This window comes from Caretta caretta, chromosome 10 (genome assembly GCF_965140235.1).
Source record: "Caretta caretta isolate rCarCar2 chromosome 10, rCarCar1.hap1, whole genome shotgun sequence".
Taxonomy (NCBI): Eukaryota; Metazoa; Chordata; order Testudines; family Cheloniidae; genus Caretta; species Caretta caretta.
The window spans coordinates 8,081,498-8,099,994 of NC_134215.1; the positions used below are offsets into that span (position 1 = coordinate 8,081,498).

General features: G+C 39.7%; 1 protein-coding gene across 2 annotated transcripts; it reads left to right on the top strand.

Moving 5' to 3' along the window:
* The first annotated feature begins 20 nt into the window (after positions 1-20).
* On the top strand, positions 21-14,202 carry COPS3 (COP9 signalosome subunit 3). Of its 2 annotated transcripts, XM_048868339.2 has the most exons (12): positions 21-191; positions 3,578-3,707; positions 5,980-6,092; positions 6,188-6,237; positions 7,207-7,299; positions 8,072-8,251; positions 9,666-9,806; positions 10,742-10,915; positions 12,376-12,462; positions 12,861-12,974; positions 13,450-13,530; positions 13,876-14,202. In XM_048868339.2, exons 1-12 carry the CDS (start codon positions 137-139, stop codon positions 13,927-13,929), a joined length of 1,272 nt encoding a protein of 423 aa, XP_048724296.1. In that variant the 5' UTR covers positions 21-136; the 3' UTR covers positions 13,930-14,202. The 2 variants fall into 2 exon arrangements, with proteins under 2 accessions (XP_048724296.1, XP_048724297.1); XM_048868340.2 differs by lacking the exons at positions 21-191; positions 3,578-3,707; positions 5,980-6,092 and having other exon boundaries at positions 6,214-6,237; positions 7,139-7,299.
* The last annotated feature ends 4,295 nt before the right edge of the window (positions 14,203-18,497 follow it).

The following is an 18,497-nucleotide window of genomic DNA, read 5'->3' on the forward strand; positions in this document are numbered from 1 at the left end:
GGCCGCTGATTGGCTGGGTGGCGGCGGCGTCGCTCCGGAGCCTCCTTCCCGCGTCCCCCCGCCGCTCTCGGCTCGGGCCGCCTGCCCGCCCTCTCCACCACCCCGGAGAGCCGCGGCCGCGCCGAGAGCCGCCAAGATGGCGTCCGCCCTGGAGCAGTTCGTCAACAGCGTCCGGCAGCTCTCGGCCCAAGGTGACCGTGGGCGGGGGAGCTGGGCTCAGCGGGAGCCTGGGCGCAGGCCGGGCAGCGGTTGGGGCTGGGCCTGGGCCACGGGGAAGGGGACCGGCACCGTGAGGGAGCGGGGCAGCTAAAACCCGGACTGAGCCGTGCGGAGAGCGCGGGGCCGCGAACGGCTGCCCGGGGCCCCGCCCTGCCCCGGGGGCGCAGGTGCAGCGCGGCGGCGGCGGCGCGAGCGAAGATGGGGCTGCCCTAGGCCCCGCCCCGGGGCTGGGGGTGAACGTGCGGGGCATGGGGGATCGCCCCGGCTCCCGCACTCCCTTCTGTCACGTGGCCCGGCCGGCGGGCCGGCCCTGTTCCTGCCCCGGAGCCTGCGGGGCCATGGTCGGGACTCTCCAAACTGGGTTTCAGATGGCTCGTGACCTCGGTTGCTTTTTGCCCTGCCTTCGTCTCACTTGGGGTAGCGTGGCTGGCATCTGTCGGAGTCTCGCCACCCCCTTTTCTCTTTAACTCATGAGGGGAAGGCTCTTCCTAAAAGATGCTCTCTCACTCATCCACAAGCTGTGCGCTAGGTGGAGAAAGCACAGGAGGTCAGACTAATCATAAGGGCACGTGTTGGTCTTAAAGGCCAGAAATTTAGGAATTTTCTAGGGCAGCTGAGGAATAGAAGTTGACAGGTAAAACTCTTCTCATGTATTTGTTCTGTCAGTAGTATTTGGTCTAAATGGTGGTATTTGCTGGGTTCTAGTGTGGCACCGTTGCTACTTCTCACTGTTTTTTATCCCCTGGCTGCTCACTCTTTGGTATCTGTTGCTTGTTAGAGGGCCTGCAGATGAATAGGAAAGTAGCAGCCACTGACTGCTATTGCCAAAGTCTTTGGGCTCAAATCGGAACCTAGCTTACTGCAGTGCAAGCTTAACCTTGGGACAAATATACAGTTAAAATGCTGCATCGGTGCAGCTGCACTGTTTTAATGAAGATCCTCTAAGCTGACACAAGAGAGCTATCCCGTTGGCATAGTTAATCCACCTCCCCAAGAGTCAGTAGCTATGTTGGTGGGAGAAGCTCCCCTGCTGAGATAGCACTGTCTACACAGGGGATTAGGTTGGTATAAATATCACTCAGGAGTGTGGATTTTTCATACACCTGAGTGATGTAGTTATACTGATATAGATCTGTAGTGTAGACCAGACCTTAGTTTTGCAAATTAGGAAAGTACTCTTAACTCCAGATTTAGGTTATAGCTCTAATATATCAGCAAGCATCTAGATTGATGGTAGTGTGTCATTTTGAAATTTGATTTTATTGCACGGCTATTATGAAAAATCTGGCCTTTTACATGGGTGAAACACTGGAAAATAAAATGTAGCGAGTACCCAGTGTTTCCTTAATTGGCCTTTGGGGTATTGACTAGCTGACCTGTGGACTTTTCCATCCAAAGTATTGGGTTCTGACACTTACCTAGGGAGGCATATGATAAAAAATTGCTAGGATTACATATTGGAGCTTTCATAACTCTGTGTGCAGAAAGCCTTTTAATAACATAGTCTTTCTTAATTGCCTTTTCAAACCCAAATTTCTGCTTGTATTTACATAGAGCTTCAGTGCATATGTGTGCAAGTTCCTGAACTTTACTTTCATGTTTATTTTGTATGTCTACACTAGAAATGCTACCGCAGTATAGCTGCAGCATAAAAACTTACTACAGCCATGGAAGGGGTTCTTCTATCTCTGTAGTAAATAAACCTGTCGGTGTCTACGGACACTGGAGTTTAGGGCAGCCTAATTACGTCTCACGGGGCATGAAATTTTTCACAGTCCTGAGTGTAGTTAAGCCGACCTAATGTAGACCAGCCCTTTGTTTCTCTATGTGGGATGTTCGTATCTTTGAAACAGGTCAACAATTGATGTTTTCTCATAAAATTTAAGCCCACTTTTGATCTGTTCAATGACTGAGTTATTTCTGGGTGGGGCTCAAACTTTCTTTTGATATATATTCTAACTGTCAGTTATACTGTATAAAATTCAACTTGTTTAGAAATTTGGTCTTGTAGATTGCTTGATGGCTGGCAATATGCTGACGGAACAGATGCATTTTGATGTTTAATTGACCTAATAGGGGAAAGTTATCAGAATGGATCGTGTTTAGTAGTTGCACAGCATTATATAACTTCAGAGTGCTCTAATCCTCTTAATGATCCAGTAGGGTGGATATCTGTGTGAAGTAATAGCCCTAAGGCCATAGAGGGAGTCATTATTAGAGCTAAAATTACTGTTCAGGAGTTTCTGGTTTCCAGTCCTGCACTCAGACCATTAGACCACACCCCTCTCTCAAAGCTAAATTTTCATTTTCATCATTTAGCCTAATTTAGAGGAAAAGGTTAGAGAGAGAGAAGAACTATGTGTGTACCTCTTTCCCTTTTTATATATAGAGATTCAAAGATTCTAGGAGTTGAGGTTAGACCCTCAATGCGGTTTGTATCTAATCTGTCAGAATAGATAGTTGAACCAAGTCTGCTTCAGAGGACCACAGTTGATTTTAAAATCCAGTGTTTTTTTAAAAGATAAGTAAAAACAGTTTGAGGTACAGCATCTGCCTCTGATCCCTCTGTCTATTTTTGTAGGTTTAGCACACTCTTTCATTTGAAATGTTTTTCTCTTTCCCCATGCTATGCTGAATCTCCCAAGCAGTAAACTACAGATGACTGGATGTCATAATGTATGCACAAACTAAACTGGAAAAAATAGAGATTTTTCTCCAATCTCTTTTATCCTAGATGTTAAGCCTAAATTTTTTATACCACATACTGTACTTCAAAAGTGCTATGGAAAAGGCTGAAAAAGCTGATCAGACATTCAAGAAGCTGAGGTCCAGGAGCAGCACCCTGATGAGAAGACTAGTTTCCTGGCACCCTCAGCTTCTGAGAAGGTAGAGGATGCTGAGACTTCTACCAGGGTGCTGTCCATGGACAACTTTGTGGGGATGGACTTTCCATGTGTGTCTGTAAATGTGAAATTCCATTCCTGTAGCTTGGCAAAACTCTGAGCAGCTGCTGTGGCACTTAGTTCTCGCTGCAGACTCAAGAAAATGATACTGCATTGGATTACAGTCTGTTAATTTTTTTAAAGTTTTTTCTGAAGTTATAACAACTGGAAGCTCAATTTTTTTAAAAAATGAGAGCTTAAGCTATTGTGAGTCCCCTAGCCTGGGAGACTGGATTCCTGGGCTATTGCTAACAAGAACAAACTAGTAGGTTTGACTACTGCACTGAACGAAGTTGCTTCTTTAAAATAATCCTAGGAAAAAGCAAGGAAGTGTTAAATGAGGACATGCTGACTGTTTTAAGTAATTTTTATTTAGTGTTCTAACTTAATTTTGACAGTAGTATTTCATATTTCAGGGCAAATGACCCAGCTTTGTGAATTGATCAATAAAAGCGGGGAACTACTAGCAAAAAATCTCTCCCATCTGGATACAGTGCTTGGTGCCCTGGATGTGCAAGAACACTCCTTAGGGGTTCTTGCTGTTTTGTAAGTGATCCTTTCCTTTATTTAAAGGCTTAATTTACTTATAATTTCCAAAACTTCAGACTGTGTATGGTAATTGCTAGCCAAAATTATTACTGTTGGATACTTGCATTTTCACTGTGCTGTTGCCATACTGGTGCTTAATTTGTTTTTCTCATAGTGTACTTCCTTTTTACAAATAAAGTATTGACTTATGTGTGTTTTACTTTTTTGATATTATTCCAGTTCTGAAATTTGTAAAATGCCATGACAAACAGCTCCTAGGAAGGATTTTTTAATTATGAGCAACCTCTGTTACATGTAGAAGGTCTGCATAGATAATTACTTTTGCTCATGGGTTCAAAAAAAAAAATCAAATGGTTTTTAAGCTATGATGCATAAATGGGATATTAGCAAACTGGATTAATAACGTTAAGCAGAATGTCACTTCATACATGGAAAAGCGTGGGCTGCTGTCTCAGTTTCTTAGCTAGCATTTATTCTGCCCATCTGGAAGGTCTCATTATCATGCAGGTTAAGAGAGCAGTTGAATTGTTGTAGGGGGTTAGGATATGGATGAGTTATTGAAAAATTGTGTGTAGGGAGTTGGAGCCATCTTTTGTTCCTGACATCACATAACTTCAAGGGAAGTGTCTTTACAAGTGGCACTACTGGGATTCTAGAAAGTAACTTTGAAACAAAAATTTGATCTTCATCTGTTAGAAAACTAGCTTTTGTTGCAAATCTCATTTTGACAAAAATATAATACCATAAGTACTAGTACATACAGTACTTCACTTTGTACTGGATTTTATGCAAGTTGGATCCCAAAAACGCATTACAAAATTCTAAAAAAGCACACCATCTTTGTCATGCCTCACCAATGGTGAAAACATGGGGTGACTAAATTAAAACATTTAGTTTTTAAAAACAAATAAGGGGAGAAAGGGCAGCTGTCAGTAAGAGGAGATGTTTAAATGATGAGATTTGAACGGATGGATTCATTGAGTCAGAAGTACAGGAAAATAGTGCAAGTCTTCCACACTGTAGCTTCTGTTTGGAACAAACAGTGGAAAGACTTTGTGAAGGGACAAGAGGAATAGCAAGTATGTTAGTAGCCATCCACGACAAGTAAATGAAGTTTAAGAATATAGGCAGTTTTAAACTACACCCTAAAATAAATGGGCAGTAAGTGGAGTCGGAATATGTGCTTGGAGATTTTCAGGATACGGCTTCCCAGGGATGTTGGAATTTGAGGAGGCCATACAGTAGGCCGGGATTTTCAGCAGTCAAGGAGAAGTGTGCTGAATGCGTGGATGAGGATTTCAGTGGAGGTATAGTCAAGACAGTGTCATCATGGGCAGTGTTTTGCAGGTAGTGATATACAAATTTACAGACTTAGGATGACAAAGAGAGTTCAGGGTCAAAAAGGAGCAGAGGAGATGAGAGGAATTTGAATGCTTCTCAAGAAACACACTCTGAACATTTTAGTTGAGTAGGAACCACAAACATACTTAAGACATAGCGAGAAAGCAATAAAGAACCACCATCAGAGGGGTACAGTACCAATAGTACTTCAATATTTCTAAGGTTAATGTGAAGTACTTATGAAGGACTAATGTGATGGTTTGTTCTTGGTGTAGTGGAGGGAGTACAAAACCATTAAGAAGACTTCTGCTCTCAAAAAAAATAAACTTAAGCAACATATAGCTTGAAAAAGTAAATTGACGTGTCTATAAAAAAAGTGCTGATTGACTAAGTGCAAACTTTTTTGCTTATATGTGTCTTTAGGGTGGGGAAGAATGTGAGGGGAGTGGGAATGTGTGGTGCAGTTTTTTGGTTGGGTTTTGTTTAGGTTTGCTCTATTACAGTATTCTTCATGCTATTTAAAGTTACTACTTCACATGCTGTAACATGCTCTGTAGTGAAAGTTTGCATAAGACTCTGCATGGAGGTGAGGGTTTTTTAATCCCATTTTCAAATACCAGTGTAGTTGTCAGATGTATGCCTTTTAATGTGTTTAAGATGCTTTTACTCTTCTCAGCTGAGACAGCATACTTGCAAAGTTTAGTTCTGTAAAGCATGGACTCTTTGTTTGTCAGGATACTTAAGCTTGGATTATAAGGTTTTAGTATGCCAAACTAAAAAAAGTCCACAATATGCACTTTGGGCCAAGTCTGCAATTAGCTTCACACAGTTGAAGAAGTTTACCTGCCCCTGCAGAGATAATTTCAGGGTGATGCCTTAGTTTTTAATTTACAGAAACTAAGTGTTTAATTTTTTGATTTGTTTTTAGGTTTGTGAAGTTTTCTATGCCAAGTGTCCCTGATTTCGAAACATTATTCTCGCAGGTCCAGCTTTTTATCAGCACTTGTAATGGGGAGCACATTAGATATGCAACAGACACTTGTAAGTGAACTTTCAATTTGTTCTGTACACCTACATAATCTAAATTTGGTATAGTGGGTATTTGTGATTTTCACTTTTTTTATTGTTGTATCTAGTTGCTGGCCTCTGCCACCAGTTAACAAATGCCCTTGTGGAAAGAAAACAGGTAAGCAGATGTCACCTAGTAGAAATAAGTAGACTATATATCCAAGTTCTTTAGTTTGTTCATAGTAGACTTAGTGTCTCATTTTGAGATTTGTTGCTAACTCCTCATTAAGAACGTTTCTATGCAGATTCTTGCTCCTGTGTGTACAGGAAGGTAATGGCTCCAAAACTAGATTTTAAAAAGGGTTATTTCAGAGAGATCCTAAAAGGAAGAAAATACCATTAATTCTTTAGAGCACTGGCAAATAAACCATGATATGGAACATACGCAAAATAGGAAATTACTGTGCTCACTAACTTTTGATGGAGCTGAAATTCTCTAGACAATATACAAAAATAAGTGATTGTACCAAAATAATTGGTACCGGTAAGTCAGTTGTCACTGCCTTCAGCGTTATCTTCACATAAGCCTACCACCTGAGTAGGTGTCTTAAAATATACAACAAACTGTGATGACTGTTTAGAGTGGACTGACGAAACACAAAGCTTTGAGAATCACATCTGTAAGGTTAAGAAGTTAGCTTTCTAGTCACTTTATTATTTTTTAAAGTCAGAAAATAGGGTTGAAGCCAGGTTCTGCTCCAAATGAAACTAATTGGAAGTTTTGCTTTTGACTTCAGTGTGAACAGGGTCATGTTTTTGGTGTTGTGAGGATTAGGTCTTTTGAGAATGTAATTTTCTAGTATTTTAACCATATAATGTGCTCTTAATAGAATTGTCTTTTTGAAGCAGAAATGCTAAATTTTAGTAGTCCATCAAGAGAAGCAAACCAAGGCTAGTTAATAGCCAAGAATAATTTTATCTCTTAAGAAGGGACTGCAGTATCCTACAAGGAAGGGGGAACCTCAGAGTAATTGTTACTAAATGTAACCTATCAATTAGTGTTATTTTTCATTTGTAAGTGTCAACATAAGATCCAATGTGCTGCCAACTATGAGAAATTATCTGAAAGAGATGTAATTTCTGACAGCCCCTGCGAGGAATTGGCATTCTCAGACAAGCCATAGACAAGATGCAGATGAACACAAACCAGCTGACCTCAATACATGCTGATCTCTGCCAGGTAAAAGGTTATATCAGGCTAATACCAAGAATAAAAATTTTAAATTGGCCCAATCCCTTTGTGCAGTGGGTGAATATGTGCTTCATCCTTCTGAAATGGAGGAATGAGTACAAGTATAGTGGGTTTTATGATGGTAGTAAACCATAAGATATGCTGATGTTTTAATATTTGAAATCATTAGAATGGGATTTGTAGAGGATCCTCTTAGATCCTTCATTTTGTTGCCCTCCATCACTTCTGAAAGTCTGGATGGTGGTGATCCTTCCTTTTGCTGAGGAGGGCAACACACAGCTCCTTCCAGAGCCAGATATTGTTGAGTGTTATCCAGAGTAGATTTACTCAACAATGGCATGAGGCATTTGCACGTCTCTTCCAACCTCTCTGGGCTGAATTTTCTGTTTTTGCATTGCTCTTAGCTCCTGGGGCACAGGGCCTGAACTGGGATTATCACATGTGGCACTTTGTGCTGCCAGCAGGCTAGCTTGTGTGGAATGTTTCAGGCAGTTTTGCAAATTAGGGTGGAGTTATTTTAATATAATTTGTAACAGCTCATCAGTGGTGTTGGTAGATCTTGCAATGTCATAATGGTTATGACCAGCCTATAGTAAAACACTACTGGAATTGCACCATTTCCTGGATTGTGTTGCTACTTGCATTTTTGCAGTGAAGTGCATTAAGATTAATAAATGGTACTAAACTGAATTTTAGTTACTGTTTTTTTAAGATGGAATAGAGGTGTCTGGTCATGTAACCCTGGTTTATTTTCTTGTAGCTCTGTTTGTTAGCAAAATGCTTTAAACCTGCCCTCCCATATCTAGACGTGGACATGATGGATATTTGTAAAGAGAATGGGGCATATGATGCGAAGCATTTTTTATGTTACTACTACTATGGTGGGATGATATACACTGGGCTAAAGAACTTCGAAAGAGCGCTCTACTTTTACGAACAGGTAACTTTCTCTGAATCAAAAGCCGGTGGGAAGATCAGGAATGTGATAGGTTGAAAGTCCAAAACTGTGTGTATAGGGTTTTTTAAACTTGCCAAAAAGATCAGTTATGGCTCTTTTCATAAGAGAAGGTATTAGAGTCTTTGATTCTTATTTTTGTACTTCTACTTGCGTTAAATATACCTATCCTGGTGTTCTATACTGCTGCTCATCACCATAGTATTTGAGGGCCTTCCATATATATACTTCACTGCTGCTATTTTATGTCTGTGCACCACATATAGTTACCTAGCAAATCTAAGTTAGATGTGTTTTCAGTTACTCTAGGATTTTGCTATATCCTTTTCTGCTTAAATCAGGGCTGTATAGGAAAAAAAATTTGTGTGGCTGCAAATAATGGTCCATTGTGCATTTCCAGCCAAAAATCCAAGTGTTACTGCACCACAGAACCTCTCAAGGGATCTGGTTACATGCCTACAAGATCATGTGACTGAGCCTGGCTATCAAATGCTTGTGTTGCTTTTTATCTCCTTTTAAACTTTCTTGGATTGCCATTTGTTTCTTATTTCGTAGCGGATGGCAACAATTCACAGGCTGACTTTCATAAACATGTATGAGGATTTAAAATCACATGCTAACTTCAAGAAAAATCAGTTTAGGGGTTTCAGGTAGTACATCTGCCCCTGAAACCATGACTAATTTTTGGTATTTGCTGTCACTCTTGTTTTTCTACTTATTTGTAAATGGCTTTTTTTCTTCTGGTTTCTGCGTGAAAGACCCACAAATGGGAAATTCTGTAGACGACAAATGCGGTCAAATGCACAAAGTAAACTTTTTTTCCTGCTCTTTTGTTAATTTAGGTGTTCTAGCAGGGGTAAAACCTTGAGACAAAAGGAATTTAACTTCCCCTCTAACCTTTTTTAGTACTCTTGAATTTAAATGATTTTCTGTACAAACAAATGATCTAAAGCTTTTCAAAACTTTTGTACGTCTTTGTAATGGATAAAAATCTTATGGAAAATGACCAAACTACCTTCAGTAGCCAGCCCCTTCTTCAAGTAATCTCTTCAAAGGCTCCCAAAGGTTTCAAGTACAATTCTTGATCTGTACTTAAAGCCCACCACTACTAAATGAAAACGTTTTGTTTTGACCCTTGTGGGGTCATTTTAAGACCAGTTTCACTGTACAAAATGTTATGTTGTGGTTTTGAGCAGCTGGTCGAGAAGTTGCTTTTTAGGCTTTTCTGAGTGATTCTTACTAAACTAACTTCCATTTTCATAGAGCCTAACACACACTGGTGAATTATATGTTCCATCACATCCCTTTTACATATGGAGTTTTAAATCTAGAAATGAGTGTCACTGGCATAAACCTTATTAAATATCCTTTTTTATTCCCATCCCTTTCTCTTGCTTAGGCAATAACTACTCCAGCCATGGCAGTCAGTCATATTATGTTGGAATCGTATAAAAAGTACATTCTAGTTTCTTTGATACTACTTGGCAAAGTTCAACAGCTACCAAAGTACACCTCTCAGATAGTGGGTAGATTCATTAAGGTAAGTGTGATTTTTTTTTTTCGTTTGTTTGTTTTTTGGGGGGTTTTTTTCTTCAAAAGACAATTGAACAATAACCTGGACTATACATTCAGAATAAAAAGTTGCAATGTTTGCCAAGAATCTGTCTTCCTTGGATCTTTTATGCAGTTCTGTTTACTGTTCTAGATTATTGGAAATGTTAGAAACAAATGTCATTTGGGCTTGTGCCTGTTTGTAAGTCACAAAAAAGGCATGGCTAGAAAGTGATTGCATGCCTTCTCAGTTTATATATAAAAATAAAACATAGGCACTTTTGATTATGTTGCAACACAGCTTTTACATCTTAAATGGAAATGGATTCCAGACAAAAGAATAAACTGGCTTCACATTTATCAATCTGACATCTTAGTAATGCGCTTGGTGAACTCACTAGCCTTCTACTTTTGTTAGATAGTAAGCAAGACTCCTTAGGTTTCCCATTAGCTCCCGTTAGCAGTGTCCATGTCCTGAAACACAACAAAACCCTCTAGTTTCACATAGCTGATCTCTACTTTAATCTCAGGAATGCCATACTGAATAATTCAGTTTATTGTGCAGAGATTCTAAAAAAGGCCCTAAGCGGGATCTGACCCCCTTGGCTTGAATATGGGTAGAATGCAAAGACAGTCCCTGCGTCAAGGAGCCTACAGCCTGACTGTTATGCTTTTGTGATACGAGCAGGTGTTTGAGAGCTAGGTTGAAACCACCAAACTTGTGTTCTGCATGCTTTAAATCTAGATCTTCAGAGGTGAAAGTCTAGTGCATTAATCCACTGGGGGACTTGAGCCCCTTTTAAAAAAAAGTTTTATGGTGTTGACAATAAGAGTGGCTTAAATAACTTTCAGCGCAAAACTATTAAATAGACTGTTGTAAGACTGAATTCCATATGCATTAAAAATCTGTTTTTCTATTTGCAGCCCCTTAGTAATGCGTACCATGAATTAGCACAAGTTTATTCAACCAATAAACCATCGGAGCTCCGAAACTTGGTCAACAAACATAGTGAAACATTCACCAGAGATAACAATATGGGGCTGGTTAAGCAGTGCTTGTCATCTCTTTATAAAAAGAATATACAGAGGTTAACCAAGGTAAGGTGCAGGTTTTCTTTTGGCATCAGTCATCCAGGCATTCTGCATTTAGCACACTATATCTGGAAGGGCTAATCTAAAAATAGTCTTGTATGTATATAACATTGTGATAGATTGGCTCAATAGTACATTGATTATGTCTGTAATAGTCACTTTAAAAAGTAATTGCATTGTTTAGTAAATGCATCTGTTGAATATAGTGCTACTGAAGTGAAAATGATCTATATAATGAGCTAGTAAAATTAACCATATTTTAAATAAAGGTGAATGTGTATTTTTGTATGAGGAATACAAAAACTCTGGATACAGAAGTAGGGGGCCTCTTTGCTTCTGTATTACATATATAGATTCAGTTGCCTGCCTCCTTCTTATGCCGAAGCTTCCAGACCTTGCAGTAAACTGGTGTACTACCATGGAAGTCAATAGGCCGTGCTGACTTATTTATATCAACTGAGAACTTGCCCACAACTTTTATATGTAGCCAAAGAAGTCAGTAAAGATGCCCCCCGGTAACTTCAGTTTTCCCGTCTTCTGTGGGAAACTGAACTTTACAACTTCATCTGAGTTCTGGAGTAGGAAAGAAGGGTGGGACTGTCCAGTGGCAGAAGAATTGGGAAAGAAGTGGGGTCAGTTACACATGCAACTAAGTAGAGATCAGAGTGGTTCCTAGAGGTGATCAGGGAAAGTTAAGATACTCTTTTGCTTAAATTAACTCAAATGGTGTGTGCCGCAGGCATATAATGTTCAGTAAAACCTCAGATACGAACACCATAGTTATGAACTACCAGTCAACCACACACCTCATTTGGAACCGGAAGTGCACAATCAGGCAGCAGCAAAGACTGGGAAAAAAAGCAAGTACAATACTGTGTTAAATGTAAACTACTACAAAAATAAAGGGAAAGCAGCATTTGTCTTCTGCATAGTAAAGGTTCAAAGCTGTATTTAGTCACTGTTCAGTTGTTAACTTTTGAAAACAAACATGATGTTTTGTTCAGAGTTACCAACAACCTCCATTCCTGAGGTGTTCTGTGGTTCTGAGGTTCTACTGTAATAGGATTATTTGGGAAATGGACTACAGAATTAAAACAATGGATACGTCTCTCAAAAGAAATAGCTGTGTTAGTCTGGCAGAGAACTTTCATGGGGGAAAAAGGAAGCTTGACATCACCTAGGCTTCCTTTAGGAAGGAAAGAATTATAAACACAGCATTCTGGTAACAGTCACCCAGTTGTGCACATACGTGCACCTAGCAATATAAAACATCAGTTTCCATGAAGAAATTACTCAAGTATTTCCATGATACTCTTGTACTGCCTGCCTATTCTGCATGTTCACACCATTATTAGTCAACAGATCAATTTAAAAAATGCAGTTAGTTATGTAGTCCATAAAGAACTCATAGGAACAGCAGCTGGTGGCTTCAGATTATAATGGTTTGCCATGCTTCTAACTTTCAGACATTTTTAACCCTGTCATTACAAGATATGGCAAGTAGAGTGCAGCTATCGGGGCCCCAGGAAGCAGAAAAATATGTCCTTCACATGGTAAGGAATGTTACTTGACTAAAGTGGCTTTTAATTACAAAACGGACCCAAATCACTTTAAGGACTATAATTGGTTAATATTCTGATGTGACCAGTCAATATTTATTTAGCAGTGGCAATCCCTGATTTTTTTAAGTTGCCACCTCCTGCCCAAAAACGTCTGAACTGCTTTAATCCAAACCAAACGTCGGTAGTGCCTGTCTTTTATACTAGAATGATGTATGCTCCTCTGTTTGGAATAGACTGTTGGGAAGGAAGAACCAAGACTGATGATTACATTTTAAAATATATTTAAGATCAGTGTTTGAATCATCACTGTGGGTTATCTAAATTTTTTTTTTTTACTCTTCCGTATTCAGGTTTAACCTTTGTATTACAAACTGTTTCACCTCTTTCAGATAGAAGATGGTGAAATCTTTGCAAGTATTAATCAGAAAGATGGTATGGTCTGTTTCCATGATAATCCTGAAAAATATAACAATCCGGCTATGCTTCATAACATTGATCAGGAGGTAAATAACATTTAATACATTCTTGCTATTGCCTTCAAAATCTAATAATGGTGTTATAAGGAGAGATTTTGTGATACATTCACTTCTTGAATAGGTGGAAGCCAGGTGCTTTAAAAGGTGAAGTACCTCAATATAGCAGAAATGCAGGGCTATGAAATTATTCTGCTGTTTGTAGCAATTAGGTTGTAGTCATTTACCATCTCTACTAGGCAATTACTGTCAGTGCTGAGTTGCCTATTGTACATTAGGCACAAGCTGAGGCATGCCAGCACTTTGACCCCATAATATTGACTATGTGAAGTCAATAGGATTGACTGAGTTAAATACTAGAAAAATTACTCTTCTATTTAAAAATCTTGTTCATCTGTAACGTTGGCTACCAAATGCTTGCTTTTCATTAGCTCATGACACATCTGAGCCATAAATGGACTTGGACAAACTAATCAACTTGCTGTTTTCAACATGCCTTTCTCAGATGCTGAAGTGTATAGAGCTTGACGAACGACTGAAAGCCATGGATCAAGAGATCACTGTGAACCCTCAGTTTGTGCAGAAGGTAACTGACATAAGGTCTTTCACAGAGAATGTATACTGAACTTAAGAATCTAAATAAAGTCAGATGTGGAAAGTGGGTAAACACCACACATGGTGAGCACTGTGCAAAAAGCGAGTGTGCAGGTTCTTTTATGTCTACTTTATTTTCCTGTCTCTTCTTGTGATTAGACGTTTTAGAATTATTCTTAGGTATACATCTGATGAAGTGAGCTGTAGCTCACGAAAGCTCATGCTCAAATAAATTGGTTAGTCTCTAAGGTGCTACAAGTACTCCTTTTCTTTTAGGATGAAAATAAATCTCCGGGAAAGAATTTTTACAGAATTAACTTCTCTTCTTCCCTTACAGAGTATGGGCTCTCAAGAAGATGATTCAGGAAACAAACCTTCAAGTTATTCTTGAAATTAACATTGGCCACTATTCTGTTTTAAAGTAAAAGCTAAAGAAAACCACCTTTTGGACTGGGCATTGAAAAGTCCTATGAAGAGAGCAGAGAACTGAGGCTTTCACCTGGACATATAGAAAATAAAATGACACCTTCTCAGTACTGTATGATTTCAAAAATATTCTCTGCAAAGAAAGGAAATCTCAAAGAAATTTTAAAGTCTGTTGTGGATTTATTTATCTTCAGATTAACATCGTTAATGCATTAAATAATCTTCCTTTTGTTTTAAATGGTTTGAATGTTGCTGTTTCTGTAGCAGTCCTTTTTCCTCTCCTACAAAATTTGTTTAAAGTGTGTTCAGGGAAGAATACAAACAAGTATGGGTCACTTATACAAGACAATTATTAGTTCATTATTTGAAAGCATTTTGGACTCAGTTTGCTCTATAAATACAGATTTATTTATCATATGTATAGAAAAAGTAATTTACTTTATTTAAGAGTAACAATTTTTGTAAACTTACATTCTGTCCCTACCCAATCCAGCTGTCTATTAAGTGATTAAATATAAACCCTCTTCATCCCAAAAGGCTGAGAATATTACCAAAGCATTCCAGTGCTGGTATGGAATTAGAATGTGGCATTAGCTGGCTCTGCTGTAGAGTGCAAAAGGCTGTAGGGTCCTCTATATATGACAACTACTTATTTTATGGGAGTAATTTAAACACTAGTGGTAGGATTAATGTCCTTCAATATTAATGGAATATTCTTGCAATCGGATGAAAATTTCTAGAGCTAAACAAAAGGGTATCTTTAAAACCTGGATTTTGTGGGGCAAGACGAAGGTGAAGTCCAGTTTGCATTGAAAAGAACTCTAGTGGCTCAAGACTACATAGCCTGACATAAAGGCGCTTTTAAAACAGCCTGGAACTTGGCTGTATGTGAATTCAGTTTAAGTACAGAAGGTACTATAGAGCTACTCTTGAGGCTTACCTCTCTGTGGCACTTTTAATACACTACTAATATAAAAGCAGATTTGTCATATGGAGGTAATGTATGCTGGAATAGTGTTCTTCAGTGTGAAATCCAAGGATTCATTTCAACCATAGATGCTTTGTTGAATTATTTAAGTAGTTTACCCATTGAATCAACAGGTTGGCTGTTAGTTTTGCAGTTTTTGTATATCTGAAGCTTCTCACTGTTAAGAGAGCACTTTTGAAACAGTTTCTGTCACTGCTGCCCTCCTGCTGTCAGACATAAACATGTCCCTGAGTCAGATTTTTCAGAATTGCTCAGCATCCCACAGTGCCCACTTAGGTATCTCTGTGGGAGCTGCTGAGTGCTGAGCACCACTGAAGGCCCGCTTCCATGCGAGACTACTGTGGGGCTATGGAGCAGCTGTGCTTCTAACGCTGATATTGGGAACTGCTTTTAAAGAGCTCTAAATCTAGCAGAGCCGCCTTTGACAGAGAGATGCCCTCTCCAGTAAAAGGAAAAATGATGCCCAAGCTCGTCTGTGGCTGGTGTATGAGTGTTGTTTAAAACTGTTACCCCAAATAGCTTGCTCCGTTATTTTGCATGTCTACCCAGCCAAAAGCAAACAAAAACACAAACAGACCCTACAACAGCGAATCTCAGAGCCCAGGTCTAAAGGTTCGGGCTCATGCTACTGAGCTAAAAATAGCTGTCTAGAGGTTCCAGCTTGAGCTGTGAAATCCACCCCCCTTAGCAGGTTTCAACGGCCCAAGCCAGAACATCTGCACAGCTATTCTTAGCATGGGACCCAGACTCTATACCTGGGCCCTGAGACTCACTGCAGCAGGGTATATTCTTTTCCAGTGTAGACATATCCTTGGATGTGCTGCTTCCCATCATAGAACAGCTTCTATACTGAAGGCAGCTTTCACACCTAACCTTACAGCAAGTCCTTGTTTCATACGTTGCCTTGCCACACTTGTAATTAGTAAAGATTTGTGATTTTAAGTCTTAGACTCAGATTTTTAAAGACACTTGGACATGATGGCGGTCAGCCTTGCAATGCCTAAACTGAGTGAGGAGCCTACATCTCATTTTGAAAAGGGCTTTATGCACTTGAATCCAAATGGGATTTGGGCTTCTAAATTGAACACTGCTACACCTAAATACGTTTACAAATCTGGGCCTTGCTCCTTCCCAACCTTCTCTCCTGTTTAATCCTGCAGCGATTTTAAATGCTGAATGTGCCATCCTGTTTGGTGCTCTAGAAATATCTTAAATAAAAGATTGGTAGCACTGCAGGTTCAAGTGAGAAGCTGGGTTGTGAAAGAGTCCTTCATTATGTGCAGCCACCACACAACAGATACATAAGATGACTAACCACAAACTACAGCTTATACAAACATATGAAAAGGCCCCCTTTCACATAGAAGAATCATTAAAAACATGGCATAGGAAGTGAATATAACCAAAGCATTTTAATAGTTTAAAAACCCCCATCAACCTTCATCTAAGTGATAGTTCAACTGCCCAATTTTAAACTGTTCCTATTTGTGCTTTTGTGGACTTGTCTCAAATAACTGTCAACAAACTACTTAGCTTAATATAGTACCACTGAGCAAACTAGTGTTAGTCATGCAGTTGATTTGATACAGCTGCTTGTTAACAGTTGTATAATTTGCATTTTTTGTCTTCATGCTGGTCAAATAAGCAACATGAACAAGTTTAAAGGGTGGTGTAAACACACCTATAAAATTTCCAAGTTATATAGTCCTTGTTTTATGCTACAGTATTCTAGTGTTCTAAATCTTTAAAAGATGGGTTGAGATATTCAAAGCCAGCTGGCAGGTTTAGCCACACGGTTCCAATGAGAATTGACAGAAGTTGTGTGGATGAATCCTCTAGTTGGCTTTGAAAATTGTAATCAAGATCCCAGCTCATTAGTGCTTACCATCTAACATGAGCCATAGTGCCCCAAGACAGGGGCAGTTGGAAGGGCTGAAGTAGGACAAGAGTGGCAACAGGCTAGGGTGACTCAGTTCTAGCATCTGTACATCTTCTGGGACTGTTGCAAATAACGTTTTGTAGGTTTTCAACAAATTAACTCCTTGCATTGCTTTCATCTGACCTGGTCATTGAAAGGTGCAGAACAGTTCAGACCCCAGTGAGGGACTGGAAGCTTTGCCACCACTTAAGCCTTCTGGATTTAAATACTATTTTAGGGGAAAACACATGCTTAAACTTAACATTGCGTGCTATGCTCAACTGAATTTAAAATCTCAAAAATCCTGTGGCCCCAATCTTCATGTCATAAGTGCCCACAAGATGCATCCACAAACTATTAGATGCATGTACAGTGAAATAAACCTAATACATACTTTGGTGCATCTAGTTTGCAACTGTACTTCAATTTGTTGAGGGTAAGCTATACCCTTCCTTAAAACAACTTGCAGCTACAGTTTCTAGCCACAGGGTGGGGCCTTTCATTCAGATGTTTAACAGAGGCTGAAATAGTTGAGAAAGGGCCAGAAGTTGCTTCTGGATATCTTCCTGTAATATTAGTGCCATTTTTAAGGAGCACTGCAGCATAACCAGGTCACTGAGCTTTTCACACACACAGTATACTTGCCATTGCTCCAGGTGCTGCTGCCTGACCAAAATTGCTGCTTTCTGCACACCTCTCCCCTCCTTTTAGTAGGGTACAATTGTGACTCATTTCTTGTGTTGTCATAGGTTATCTGTATAACTTAAGAAATGTGGTTTGCTGCATGGCCAGAATGGCTGAGAAGGTTAGTCCTGAGAAGTTGTTTAAATGTAGTATTGAAAAATAAAGATCACAAACAGAAGTGTAACTCTTTTAAGTTTGTCTTACATATACTACGCCTGCCCTATAATAGTGAGATGTTAGCTGAGGCTTCGAATTGGCTACATTACAGCTTTTTGGGGTTTTCCTCCACATTTTTTAGCAATGTTAACCCTGTCCAGGAGCTGTAATGCTGTCTAGAGTGACACTATACATCTTCCAATGCATTGTGCTTTAGTCAGGAGTTTGTATAGTGATTGGCAAAGGCGCAAAGTTCATGCTGCATCTCTTGTAGAAATGGAAGATGCTTGGTGCACGGGCATTTGCCTATGGGGGTTGGAGGGAATTCCTACGCCTTCCTCTCAAACGTCTGGAGCAGGCCACTGTTGGAGGCAAGATGCTGAATTTGATGGACCTCAGAGCCGAACCAGAATGCAAATTTCTATGTTTAGCATATGTGAAGTCTTATGTGGTGGTTTTATATGTAAAGGCTTGGAACATTGGTTATCAGCACTAGCCTATGTTGCATAATCTTCAATGGGAGCATTTGGCTGGGTGCACAATGTAGTAAAATCTCATCCCATGGGCAAGGTAGTGATTGACAGGTACGGGGAGTGTCATTTGGTTCAAAACCGTCTAGAAAATCATAATTTCAGTGGTGTCGCCAGCTGCAGCAAGACGAGGGGACTTGCTCTTTGCACCCCACCCCTCCCATTTCCAGGTCCTTCAGTTGGGTTTCTGAGGACATCGTATTGTTCAAAAGCCCTCCTCCCACAAACGCGATGGCACCAAACATGACAAGGCTAGA